Source organism: Trematomus bernacchii, unplaced genomic scaffold, assembly GCF_902827165.1.
Source record: "Trematomus bernacchii unplaced genomic scaffold, fTreBer1.1, whole genome shotgun sequence".
NCBI classification, from domain to species: Eukaryota; Metazoa; Chordata; class Actinopteri; order Perciformes; family Nototheniidae; genus Trematomus; species Trematomus bernacchii.
The window spans coordinates 33,246-46,644 of record NW_022987883.1 but is presented as its reverse complement, the minus strand read 5'-3'; the positions used below and the strand labels follow the sequence as shown (position 1 = coordinate 46,644).

At 44.9% G+C, this 13,399-nt stretch overlaps 1 protein-coding gene across 5 annotated transcripts; it reads left to right on the top strand.

Annotated features, from left to right (window-relative positions):
- Positions 1-247: 247 nt before the first annotated feature.
- LOC117469713 lies at positions 248-11,579 on the top strand. 5 transcript variants are annotated; one of them, XM_034114198.1, is made up of 10 exons: positions 391-739; positions 2,595-2,786; positions 3,076-3,189; positions 3,353-3,585; positions 9,851-9,988; positions 10,075-10,262; positions 10,345-10,424; positions 10,505-10,588; positions 10,655-10,684; positions 11,340-11,375. In XM_034114198.1, exons 1-9 carry the CDS (start codon positions 694-696, stop codon positions 10,663-10,665), a joined length of 1,086 nt encoding a protein of 361 aa, XP_033970089.1. In that variant the 5' UTR covers positions 391-693; the 3' UTR covers positions 10,666-10,684; positions 11,340-11,375. The 5 variants fall into 5 exon arrangements, with proteins under 5 accessions (XP_033970088.1, XP_033970089.1, XP_033970086.1 ...); XM_034114197.1 differs by lacking the exons at positions 391-739; positions 10,655-10,684 and adding an exon at positions 248-330 and having other exon boundaries at positions 11,340-11,579; XM_034114195.1 differs by lacking the exon at positions 10,655-10,684 and having other exon boundaries at positions 392-739; positions 11,340-11,579.
- The last annotated feature ends 1,820 nt before the right edge of the window (positions 11,580-13,399 follow it).

Sequence of the window (13,399 nt, the reverse complement as noted above, 5' to 3'; positions counted from 1 at the left end):
AAATGAATCAGGGCGCCCTGAGTTTGGTTTTTAAGGCAGATTTTCGGCTTTAATAATGTTTTAATAATGTTATTGTCTCCCAATATGTACTACAAGTTAAGTTTATCTACGGTTTCAAACTTGTTCTTGAAGTATATTTTAAATAAAACCCTATTGTTCACAGACTGCATTGTATCTGCCTGTCAGTCCGCGCTGAGGGGACAGACATTACTTGGAAACGCTTCGCTTTTTGAGTTCACCCTGATCGCTTCCCGTATTAGTAGTTTCTTCAGGCAGATCTTTGGCTTTAATGTTGTTATTGTGTCCCGTCTGTTGGCGCTTATTACCGGTGTAAGTTGTACATAAACCAAATTATTAATAAATATGTATTTCTTGCTGATTTCATTGTTACTCGTAACGCTTCGCATTTTGAGTTGACCCACACCGCTTACCGTATTTGTAGTTTTTCAAAGACTTATGGAATAATCAAACCTCAAGCTTTTCGTTACTTTTAAAGCGTGTTTAAAGAACAGATATGAACTCTATAAGAGCCTTTCTATGTCCGTAGATACACCATGAGACAGGTAGAGGATATAAAGAGTTACAATGAAGAGTTCAAGGAGAATTTAAAGCCATTGTTTCCGTTAGCAGCTACCGTTAGCCTCTTCCTGTGTAGTTTTGTAACAGCTGGAAATAAATTATATAAGATTTAAAATGCGGATTCTTTCTTTCACAAGAAGCGCGAGCGGCTCCATGGCAGGTGAGCAGACTCTGTGGTTACACACTTTAATATATATACCTGTGAATATAAAGCGAGAGAGACGAGGCTCTGTGAGGAGGGAGAGAGAGAGGGAGAGAGAGAGAGGTGAAATAATAACAGAGTTGAGACTTTAGAGTTACCTAAAAAGAGAAAGGCTCTATAACGCGACCTGCATTCATTTTAAACTATTTTATATTTACATTTGTATTTATTTCCAACAATGTTTTTTATTATTATATTTTAAATGTTCCTTATTTTTTAGTATTTATTTATTGTTAATAAAAAATAAAAAATTGATGTTTTAATCTTTTTTAATGAATGAAAGAAAGTGGACTTCAATGTATGTCCTAAGAATATTAACACAACACTATCATTGAAATGATCTTTATAGGGTTTAGATATTTATTTAAAATGTTATAATGTTATTTATATATTTTTAAAATATATTTATAGTATTTATTTTAATTTTATTAAAGGTCCCATTACATGGCCATTTCTACTGATTCCATTGTTGAGGTCTACTAGAATAGATTCACATTGTTCAATGTTCCAAACTCACATTGGTTTCTCATACAGCATCTTGAGCTCCAACAAGGCGTGTAGGACAGAGAGTGAATACACATACTTGTGTATTCACTCTCTGTCCTACACGCCCACTCTGTTCTGATGAGTCCATCACCGTTACAGCGGAACATCAGTGATTATGTTTTACAATGGCGTTTGTTAGCAACCAGGAAATGACACCAGTAATGACAAACAGATGAGAATGCTGCGTGGGGTCTGGGTGCCGTGTTGGGGGGACGTTGGGGGGCTCGCTGCTCCGCCCTTTGAGGCTCGAGGAGCGGACAGTGAGAGCTGGCTTACTGGAGTGGTTTCCTGGTCGGCGAGACAGCGAGACACAGCGAGACACAGCGAGACCCAGCGAGACACAGAGGGACACAGAGAGACACAGAGAGACACAGAGAGACACAGCGAGACACAGCGAAACCCAGCCCGAAACCCAGCCCGAAACCAGCCCGAGCACACACACACAGCCTCGTCGCGTCGTGCCGTCTCAGGCTGAGAGCTGCAGCTGAGAAAAGATTGTGTGAGGAAGTCCGCGTATTGGTCAATTTGGACAGATCCACAGACTTAACGTAACGGCTCCACGGATTGGTCCATTTGGACCAATTGGGTATGGTCACGTCACTGTACCAGGTCACGTCACTGTACCCAGGTCACGTCACTGTACCAGGTCACGTCACTGTACCAGGTCACGTCACTCTACCAGGTCACGTCACTGTACCAGGTCACGTCACTCTACCAGGTCACGTCACTGTACCAGGTCACGTCACTCTACCAGGCCCACTCTACCAGGTCACGTCACTCTACCAGGTCACGTCACTGTACCAGGTCACGTCACTGTACCAGGTCACGTCACTCTACCAGGTCACGTCACTGTACCAGGTCACGTCACTGTACCAGGTCACGTCACTCTACCAGGTCACGTCACTGTACCAGGTCACGTCACTCTACCAGGTCACGTCACTCTACCAGGTCACGTCACTGTACCAGGTCACGTCACTGTACCAGGTCACGTCACTCTACCAGGTCACGTCACTGTACCAGGTCACGTCACTGTACCAGGTCACGTCACTCTACCAGGTCACGTCACTGTACCAGGTCACGTCACTGTACCCAGGAAGAAAAGAGAGATGTCCAGTGAGGCGTTCAGGGGCAGCAGGTCTTCTTTGTGTTAGAGTGTTACAGGGTGCACTTTGAGGTACGTTCACATGCAGAAGCTACAGAACACAAGGGGACCGGTAATAATCGGAAAAGCATGACATGGGACCTTTAACATTTACCTCCCTCTCAGGTGAGATGTTTGCGGTGCGGCGTGCGGTCACTGATGCATTCTGGGGGATGTGCGCAGCGGACTCGCTCTCGATGCCCGTTCATTGGTTCTACGACGTGGACGACATCCAGAGAGAGTTCAGAGGCTGGATCCGAGAGTTCAGAGCGCCGAGAGACAAGCATCCGTCCAGCATTATGAGCCTATCAAACACAGGTAACTACATCCTAATGATCCTATTGGCTAACAGAGAGACAAGCATCCCTCCAGCATTATGAGCCTATCAAACACAGGTAAATACATCCTAATGATCCTATTGGCTAACAGAGAGACAAGCATCCGTCCAGCATTATGAGCCTATCAAACACAGGTAACTACATCCTAATGATCCTATTGGCTAACTGAGCCTATCTAACCCCGGTAAGGTACAGAGCAGACTCTGGTTTCAGACAGAGGGTGAAACAGCTGTTATTATTTGTGTTTGATCTGAACTCTCTCTCTGCAGCGGGCAGCGGGCGATCGTCCTCTGGGTCGAGACGTCCGGACGTCGTGGGACGACTGATCCTCCAAGACAAGCTGGACCTGTGGAGGAGAGGAGACAATACACACTATCATCAGGGTATATATATACTCTATGTACTTTATATATATACTCTATGTACTTTTATATATATACTCTATGTACTTTTATATATATAACAACACTCTGAACGTCCTGTGCTCTCTGAGAGTCGCCCTCTGTCTCGTATCAGGAGTACTTTATATATATATGTGTGTTATAGGTCTGTGTGCGGGGGACAACACTCTGAACGTCCTGTGCTCTCTGAGAGTCGCCCTCTGTCTCGTATCAGGAGGGTTCTCCGACCTCTCGTCTCCAGACGCTCGTGCTGCCGTGCTCTCAGACTACGTGTCCTTCCTGACGACAGAGGGATCGCACCGGGACTCGTACGCCGAGTCCTTCCACCGGGACTTCTTCTGCTGCTGGCAGGACGAAAGGCCCACTGAGCCACAACAGGTGAGACAACGCACCTGTAAGTAGATCTAACACACCTGTAGTAACGCACCTGTAGATCTAACGCACCTGTAGTAACGCACCTGTAGTAACGCACCTGTAGGTAGATCTAACACACCTGTAGTAACGCACCTGTAGATCTAACACACCTGTAGTAACGCACCTGTAGATCTAACGCACCTGTAGTAACGCACCTGTAGTAACGCACCTGTAGGTAGATCTAACACACCTGTAGTAACGCACCTGTAGATCTAACACACCTGTAGTAACGCACCTGTAGATCTAACGCACCTGTAGTAACGCACCTGTAGATCTATTGCACCTGTAGATCTAATGCACCTGTAGTAACGCACCTGTAGATCTATTGCACCTGTAGATCTAATGCACCTGTAGTAACGCACCTGTAGATCTAACGCACCTGTAGTAACGCACCTGTAGATCTAATGCACCTGTAGATCTAACGCACCTGTAGTAACGCACCTGTAGTAACGCACCTGTAGATCTAACGCACCTGTAGTAACGCACCTGTAGTTCTAATGCACCTGTAGATCTAACGCACCTGTAGTAACGCACCTGTAGATCTAACGCACCTGTAGATCTAATGCACCTGTAGATCTAATGCACCTGTAGATCTAACGCACCTGTAGTAACGCACCTGTAGATCTAACGCACCTGTAGATCTAATGCACCTGTAGATCTAACGCACCTGTAGATCTAACGCACCTGTAGATCTAATGCACCTGTAGATCTAACGCACCTGTAGTAATGCACCTGTAGATCTAACGCACCTGTAGATCTAACGCACCTGTAGTAACGCACCTGTAGATCTAATGCACCTGTAGATCTAACGCACCTGTAGTAACGCACCTGTAGATCTAACGCACCTGTAGATCTAACGCACCTGTAGATCTAACGCACCTGTAGTAATGCACCTGTAGATCTAACGCACCTGTAGTAACGCACCTGTAGATCTAATGCACCTGTAGATCTAACGCACCTGTAGATCTAACGCACCTGTAGTAACGCACCTGTAGATCTAACGCACCTGTAGTAACGCACCTGTAGTAACGCACCTGTAGATCTAATGCACCTGTAGATCTAACGCACCTGTAGTAACGCACCTGTAGATCTAACGCACCTGTAGTAACGCACCTGTAGTAACGCACCTGTAGATCTAATGCACCTGTAGATCTAACGCACCTGTAGTAACGCACCTGTAGATCTAACGCACCTGTAGTAACGCACCTGTAGATCTAACGCACCTGTAGTAACGCACCTGTAGGTAGATCTAACACACCTGTAGTAACGCACCTGTAGATCTAACACACCTGTAGTAACGCACCTGTAGATCTAACGCACCTGTAGTAACGCACCTGTAGATCTAATGCACCTGTAGATCTAATGCACCTGTAGTAACGCACCTGTAGATCTAACGCACCTGTAGTAACGCACCTGTAGATCTAATGCACCTGTAGATCTAACGCACCTGTAGTAACGCACCTGTAGTAACGCACCTGTAGATCTAACGCACCTGTAGTAACGCACCTGTAGTAACGCACCTGTAGATCTAATGCACCTGTAGATCTAACGCACCTGTAGTAACGCACCTGTAGATCTAACGCACCTGTAGATCTAACGCACCTGTAGATCTAACGCACCTGTAGTAACGCACCTGTAGGTAGATCTAACACACCTGTAGTAACGCACCTGTAGATCTAACACACCTGTAGTAACGCACCTGTAGATCTAACGCACCTGTAGTAACGCACCTGTAGATCTAATGCACCTGTAGATCTAATGCACCTGTAGTAACGCACCTGTAGATCTAACGCACCTGTAGTAACGCACCTGTAGATCTAATGCACCTGTAGATCTAACGCACCTGTAGTAACGCACCTGTAGTAACGCACCTGTAGATCTAACGCACCTGTAGTAACGCACCTGTAGTAACGCACCTGTAGATCTAATGCACCTGTAGATCTAACGCACCTGTAGATCTAACGCACCTGTAGATCTAACGCACCTGTAGATCTAACGCACCTGTAGATCTAACGCACCTGTAGATCTAACGCACCTGTAGATCTAACGCACCTGTAGTAATGCACCTGTAGATCTAACGCACCTGTAGATCTAACGCACCTGTAGTAACGCACCTGTAGATCTAATGCACCTGTAGATCTAACGCACCTGTAGATCTAACGCACCTGTAGTAACGCACCTGTAGATCTAACGCACCTGTAGTAACGCACCTGTAGTAACGCACCTGTAGATCTAATGCACCTGTAGATCTAACGCACCTGTAGTAACGCACCTGTAGATCTAACGCACCTGTAGTAACGCACCTGTAGTAACGCACCTGTAGATCTAATGCACCTGTAGATCTAACGCACCTGTAGTAACGCACCTGTAGATCTAATGCACCTGTAGATCTAACGCACCTGTAGTAACGCACCTGTAGTAATGCACCTGTAGATCTAATGCACCTGTAGATCTAACGCACCTGTAGTAACGCACCTGTAGATCTAATGCACCTGTAGATCTAATGCACCTGTAGATCTAACGCACCTGTAGTAACGCACCTGTAGATCTAACGCACCTGTAGATCTAACGCACCTGTAGTAACGCACCTGTAGATCTAACGCACCTGTAGTAACGCACCTGTAGTAATGCACCTGTAGATCTAATGCACCTGTAGATCTAACGCACCTGTAGTAACGCACCTGTAGATCTAACGCACCTGTAGTAACGCACCTGTAGATCTAATGCACCTGTAGATCTAACGCACCTGTAGATCTAACGCACCTGTAGATCTAACGCACCTGTAGTAACGCACCTGTAGATCTAACGCACCTGTAGTAACGCACCTGTAGTAATGCACCTGTAGATCTAATGCACCTGTAGATCTAACGCACCTGTAGTAACGCACCTGTAGATCTAATGCACCTGTAGATCTAACGCACCTGTAGATCTAACGCACCTGTAGATCTAACGCACCTGTAGATCTAACGCACCTGTAGATCTAACGCACCTGTAGATCTAATGCACCTGTAGTAACGCACCTGTAGTAATGCACCTGTAGATCTAATGCACCTGTAGTAACGCACCTGTAGTAATGCACCTGTAGATCTAATGCACCTGTAGATCTAACGCACCTGTAGTAACGCACCTGTAGATCTAATGCACCTGTAGATCTAACGCACCTGGCACCTGTAGTAATGCACCTGTAGATCTAATGCACCTGTAGTAACGCACCTGTAGTAACGCACCTGTAGTAACGCACCTGTAGATCTAACGCACCTGTAGTAACGCACCTGTAGATCTAACGCACCTGTAGATCTAACGTACCTGTAGATCTAACGCACCTGTAGATCTAATGCACCTGTAGTAACGCACCTGTAGTAACGCACCTGTAGTAATGCACCTGTAGATCTAACGCACCTGTAGTAACGCACCTGTAGTAACGCACCTGTAGATCTAATGCACCTGTAGATCTAATGCACCTGTAGTAACGCACCTGTAGTAACGCACCTGTAGATCTAACGCACCTGTAGATCTAATGCACCTGTAGATCTAACGCACCTGTAGTAATGCACCTGTAGATCTAACGCACCTGTAGTAACGCACCTGTAGTAACGCACCTGTAGATCTAATGCACCTGTAGATCTAATGCACCTGTAGTAACGCACCTGTAGTAACGCACCTGTAGTAACGCACCTGTAGATCTAATGCACCTGTAGATCTAATGCACCTGTAGATCTAACGCACCTGTAGTAACGCACCTGTAGTAACGCACCTGTAGATCTAATGCACCTGTAGATCTAACGCACCTGTAGTAACGCACCTGTAGATCTAATGCACCTGTAGTAACGCACCTGTAGTAACGCACCTGTAGATCTAATGCACCTGTAGTAACGCACCTGTAGTAACGCACCTGTAGATCTAATGCACCTGTAGTAACGCACCTGTAGATCTAATGCACCTGTAGATCTAATGCACCTGTAGATCTAATGCACCTGTAGTAACGCACCTGTAGTAATGCACCTGTAGATCTAATGCACCTGTAGTAACGCACCTGTAGTAACGCACCTGTAGATCTAATGCACCTGTAGTAACGCACCTGTAGTAACGCACCTGTAGTAACGCACCTGTAGATCTAATGCACCTGTAGTAACGCACCTGTAGTAACGCACCTGTAGTAACGCACCTGTAGATCTAACGCACCTGTAGTAACGCACCTGTAGTAACGCACCTGTAGATCTAACACACCTGTAGTAACGCACCTGTAGATCTAACACACCTGTAGTAACGCACCTGTAGATCTAACGCACCTGTAGTAACGCACCTGTAGATCTAACACACCTGTAGTAACGCACCTGTAGATCTAACGCACCTGTAGTAACGCACCTGTAGATCTAACGCACCTGTAGTAACGCACCTGTAGTAACGCACCTGTAGATCTAACGCACCTGTAGTAACGCACCTGTAGTAACGCACCTGTAGATCTAATGCACCTGTATTAACGCACCTGTAGTAACGCACCTGTAGATCTAATGCACCTGTAGTAACGCACCTGTAGATCTAATGCACCTGTAGATCTAATGCACCTGTAGTAACGCACCTGTAGTAACGCACCTGTAGTAACGCACCTGTAGATCTAATGCACCTGTAGTAACGCACCTGTAGATCTAATGCACCTGTAGATCTAATGCACCTGTAGATCTAATGCACCTGTAGTAACGCACCTGTAGTAACGCACCTGTAGTAATGCACCTGTAGATCTAATGCACCTGTAGTAACGCACCTGTAGTAACGCACCTGTAGATCTAATGCACCTGTAGTAACGCACCTGTAGTAACGCACCTGTAGTAACGCACCTGTAGATCTAATGCACCTGTAGTAACGCACCTGTAGTAACGCACCTGTAGTAACGCACCTGTAGATCTAACGCACCTGTAGTAACGCACCTGTAGTAACGCACCTGTAGATCTAACACACCTGTAGTAACGCACCTGTAGATCTAACACACCTGTAGTAACGCACCTGTAGATCTAACGCACCTGTAGTAACGCACCTGTAGATCTAACACACCTGTAGTAACGCACCTGTAGATCTAACGCACCTGTAGTAACGCACCTGTAGATCTAACGCACCTGTAGTAACGCACCTGTAGTAACGCACCTGTAGATCTAACGCACCTGTAGTAACGCACCTGTAGTAACGCACCTGTAGATCTAATGCACCTGTATTAACGCACCTGTAGTAACGCACCTGTAGATCTAATGCACCTGTAGTAACGCACCTGTAGATCTAATGCACCTGTAGATCTAATGCACCTGTAGTAACGCACCTGTAGTAACGCACCTGTAGTAATGCACCTGTAGATCTAATGCACCTGTAGTAACGCACCTGTAGTAACGCACCTGTAGATCTAATGCACCTGTAGTAACGCACCTGTAGTAACGCACCTGTAGTAACGCACCTGTAGATCTAACGCACCTGTAGTAACGCACCTGTAGTAACGCACCTGTAGATCTAACACACCTGTAGTAACGCACCTGTAGTAACGCACCTGTAGTAACGCACCTGTAGATCTAATGCACCTGTAGATCTAATGCACCTGTAGTAACGCACCTGTAGTAATGCACCTGTAGTAACGCACCTGTAGTAACGCAGCTGTAGTAACGCACCTGTAGATCTAATGCACCTGTAGTAACGCACCTGTAGTAATGCACCTGTAGTAACGCACCTGTAGTAATGCACCTGTAGATCTAACACACCTGTAGTAACGCACCTGTAGTAACGCACCTGTAGATCTAACGCACCTGTAGATCTAATGCACCTGTAGATCTAATGCACCTGTAGTAACGCACCTGTAGTAACGCACCTGTAGTAACGCACCTGTAGATCTAATGCACCTGTAGTAACGCACCTGTAGATCTAATGCACCTGTAGTAACGCACCTGTAGTAACGCACCTGTAGATCTAATGCACCTGTAGTAACGCACCTGTAGTAATGCACCTGTAGTAACGCACCTGTAGTAACGCACCTGTCAGGTAAAGCTAACACATGCACACCCACCACGGACACCTGCAGGTCTCTCTGTTTTATTAACGTATTTTTATCATTTTACTTTTAAAGTTGTGTTTGTCTCGTTGTATTATTCGTTGTGTTTGTCTCGTTGTATTATTCGTTGTGTTTGTCTCGTTGTATTATTCGTTGTGTTTGTCTCGTTGTATTATTCGTTGTGTTTGTCTCGTTGTCTCCCAGCTGTTGGAGTTTGCGGAGCGGCGTAGCGTTAGCCCTCTGAGGGCGGCGCGGCCCGACGCCCAGCTGGACGCCATCGGCTGTTTACCCATGATCCTCCCCTTCATCCTGCTGGCAGCACACGCCCCTCTGGAGCAAGCGGTGAGACTGCCTTCATATTCATATTTACCGTATCCACCCGAATATAAGACAGGTTTTTGAATGTCATCACGCCCCCCCCCCCCCAGGTGCGAGGTGCGGTGGAGATGGTGAAGCTGACCCACCCCCACCCCAGGGTGCCCCTCTGGGTGTCTCTGTACGGCGGGGCGCTCCACAGGGTGCTGGGGGGGGCGAGCATCCGGGGGGAGGCGGAGCGCGCTCTGAAGAGCCTCGAGGCCTGGGACGCCTGCCGGGGGTTCAGCAGCAAGGCAGCAAGGTGGATATATTATCATCATCATCATCATCATCATCATCATCAATTTATTTTATTTATTTTATTTATTTTATTTATGTGTCAGGTTCCCTGCTGGGTCGGATCAGCGTCTCCGGGTTCATCAGAGCGCTGTTAATCAGCTGGGACTCGCCTGCTACACCAAAGGTACATTACTGTTATTATTATTATTATTATACATATATATATATATATTCATATATATATATTCCCTCTGTGTACTGCAGGCGCTCTCTCCAGTCTCTTCTATTTGGCTCTTGAGTTCCACGACGACGCGGCAGCAGGAATCCTCACCAACACCAACTGTGGAGGTCTCAGCTCTCTTTAATATATATCATATTTAATCTATAATGAGTCACCTGTGTTTGTGTCTACAGGTGAGCACTAACCTGTGTTTGTATCTACAGGTGAGCACTAACCTGTGTTTGTATCTACAGGTGAGCACTAACCTGTGTTTGTATCTATAAAGTCAGGTTTAAATACCCTAATCCTGGGATTTGAAAAGCAAAGTGGTTGAAAGGTCAGAGACGGGTTCAGGTAGCAGTGGAAGGTCAGAGACGGGTTCAGGTAGCAGTGAAAGGTCAGAGACGGGTTCAGGTAGCAGTGGAAGGTCAGAGACGGGTTCAGGTAGCAGTGAAAGGTCAGAGACGGGTTCAGGTAGCAGTGGAAGGTCAGAGACGGGTTCAGGTAGCAGTGGAAGGTCAGAGACGGGTTCAGGTAGCAGGGAAAGGTCAGAGACGGGTTCAGGTAGCAGTGGAAGGTCAGAGACGGGTTCAGGTAGCAGTGGAAGGTCAGAGACGGGTTCAGGTAGCAGTGAAAGGTCAGAGACGGGTTCAGGTAGCAGTGAAAGGTCAGAGACGGGTTCAGGTAGCAGTGAAAGGTCAGAGACGGGTTCAGGTAGCAGTGAAAGGTCAGAGACGGGTTCAGGTAGCAGTGAAAGGTCAGAGACGGGTTCAGGTAGCAGTGAAACAGGGACAGGTGTGCTACCTTTGTCTCTTACCTGTGTTTGTGTCTCTTACCTGTGTTTGTGTTTGTGTCTCTTACCTGTGTTTCTCTCTCCAGGTGAGAACTGTAATCGAGGCGCGGCATTGGGTGCTCTGCTGGGGGCGGGGGGGGGCATTCAGAGGGGGCGGAGTCCCAGAGGAGTGGAGAGAGGAGCTTAGAGACGCCAGAGAGACCATCCCTCTCATCCTGAAGAACATCAAATAACACGCTCCTATTGGCCGGCGCTCCAACACTCTGAACGTGATAGGCTAAGGGGCGGGACTTCTCTAAGATGTTGACCAATCACAACAGAGCTAATCAGAAAATGTATGAAATAAAATGTTATTTTTGTATTAATAAAATGATTTGCTCTGCTTATGTTTGTTTATGTTTGAGTTTTTAAATTATTAAAAATAAAGACTATTTAAATCTATTTAAATGTCTCTGAGATATTATTTATTGGATTTTAAATATAATAATTAAAATATTATTTCAGTGTTTTTTAACTTTTAAATGTTGTAGAAAAAGGAATCAATAGGTAGAATATTACTACTACACATGTGATGTATATCTGAACACTAAGCATTGAGGACATCATGTGATGTATATTTGAACACTAAGTGTTAGAGCCACAATGAAGTCAAAGTTATTATTTAGATTCATAATTTGATAAATGAATTAATGATGTAAAATGATTTATATTGCCATGGTGAATATCTTTTGATGAAATGATTGTTTATTTTAAATCGTAAATATGATCTGTTTCCTTGTACCTTCCGGTGTTTATTTAAGTGAGGTAATTGAGGACAGCCGCGGTGCTCTGAGACCTGATGAGACGGGGAGCGGAACAGTTTTTCGACCGCAAATTGTAAATGAAATTAGTGTTGCAAATTGGACTGCAAAGTATAGTTTATATAGGAAAGTATATCGCCGAAATTATTAGTTAGATTTGTTATTTTGAGACTATTTAAGTCAATACCTTTTTTGTTAATAAATTACATTTTTTGACTGAAAACCTTCGGCTGCTTATTGCTCTGGATTGCGTGTCGTCAACCCCGCTCTATAGTGGCATCAAAGGAAACCTTGGATGCCATTACACTAAGCATTGAGGACATCATGTGATGTATATCTGAACACTAAGCATTGAGGACATCATGTGATGTATATTTGAACACTAAGCATTGAGGACATCATGTGATGTATATCTGAACACTAAGCATTGAGGACATCATGTGATGTATATCTGAACACTAAGCATTGAGGACATCATGTGATGTATATCTGAACACTAAGCATTGAGGACATCATGTGATGTATATCTGAACACTAAGCATTGAGGACATCATGTGATGTATATCTGAACACTAAGCATTGAGAACATCATGTGATGTATATCTGAACACTAAGCATTGAGGACATCATGTGATGTATATCTGAACACTAAGCATTGAGGACATCATGTGATGTATATCTGAACACTAAGCATTGAGGACATCATGTGATGTATATCTGAACACTAAGCATTGAGAACATCATGTGATGTATATCTGAACACTAAGCATTGAGGACATCATGTGATGTATATCTGAACACTAAGCATTGAGGACATCATGTGATGTATATCTGAACACTAAGCATTGAGAACATCATGTGATGTATATCTGAACACTAAGCATTGAGGACATCATGTGATGTATATCTGAACACTAAGCATTGAGAACATCATGTGATGTATATCTGAACACTAAGCATTGAGAACATCATGTGATGTATATCTGAACACTAAGCATTGAGGACATCATGTGATGTATATCTGAACACTAAGCATTGAGGACATCATGTGATGTATATCTGAACACTAAGCATTGAGAACATCATGTGATGTATATCTGAACACTAAGCATTGAGGACATCATGTGATGTATATCTGAACACTAAGCATTGAGGACATCATGTGATGTATATCTGAACACTAAGCATTGAGGACATCATGTGATGTATATCTGAACACTAAGCATTGAGAACATCATGTGATGTATATCTGAACACTAAGCATTGAGGACATCATGTGATGTATATCTGAACACTAAGCATTGAGGACATCATGTGATGTATATCTGAACACTAAGCATTGAGGA

Bases quoted from the DNA above. Each gene is read 5' to 3' on its own strand.
- LOC117469713 (XM_034114195.1), top strand. From the start codon at position 694: ATGCGGATTCTTTCTTTCACAAGAAGCGCGAGCGGCTCCATGGCAG. The intron at 740-2,594 runs GTGAGCAGACTC...CCTCCCTCTCAG, and splicing joins CGCGAGCGGCTCCATGGCAG to GTGAGATGTTTGCGGTGCGG. The intron at 10,425-10,504 runs GTACATTACTGT...TGTGTACTGCAG, and splicing joins ACTCGCCTGCTACACCAAAG to GCGCTCTCTCCAGTCTCTTC.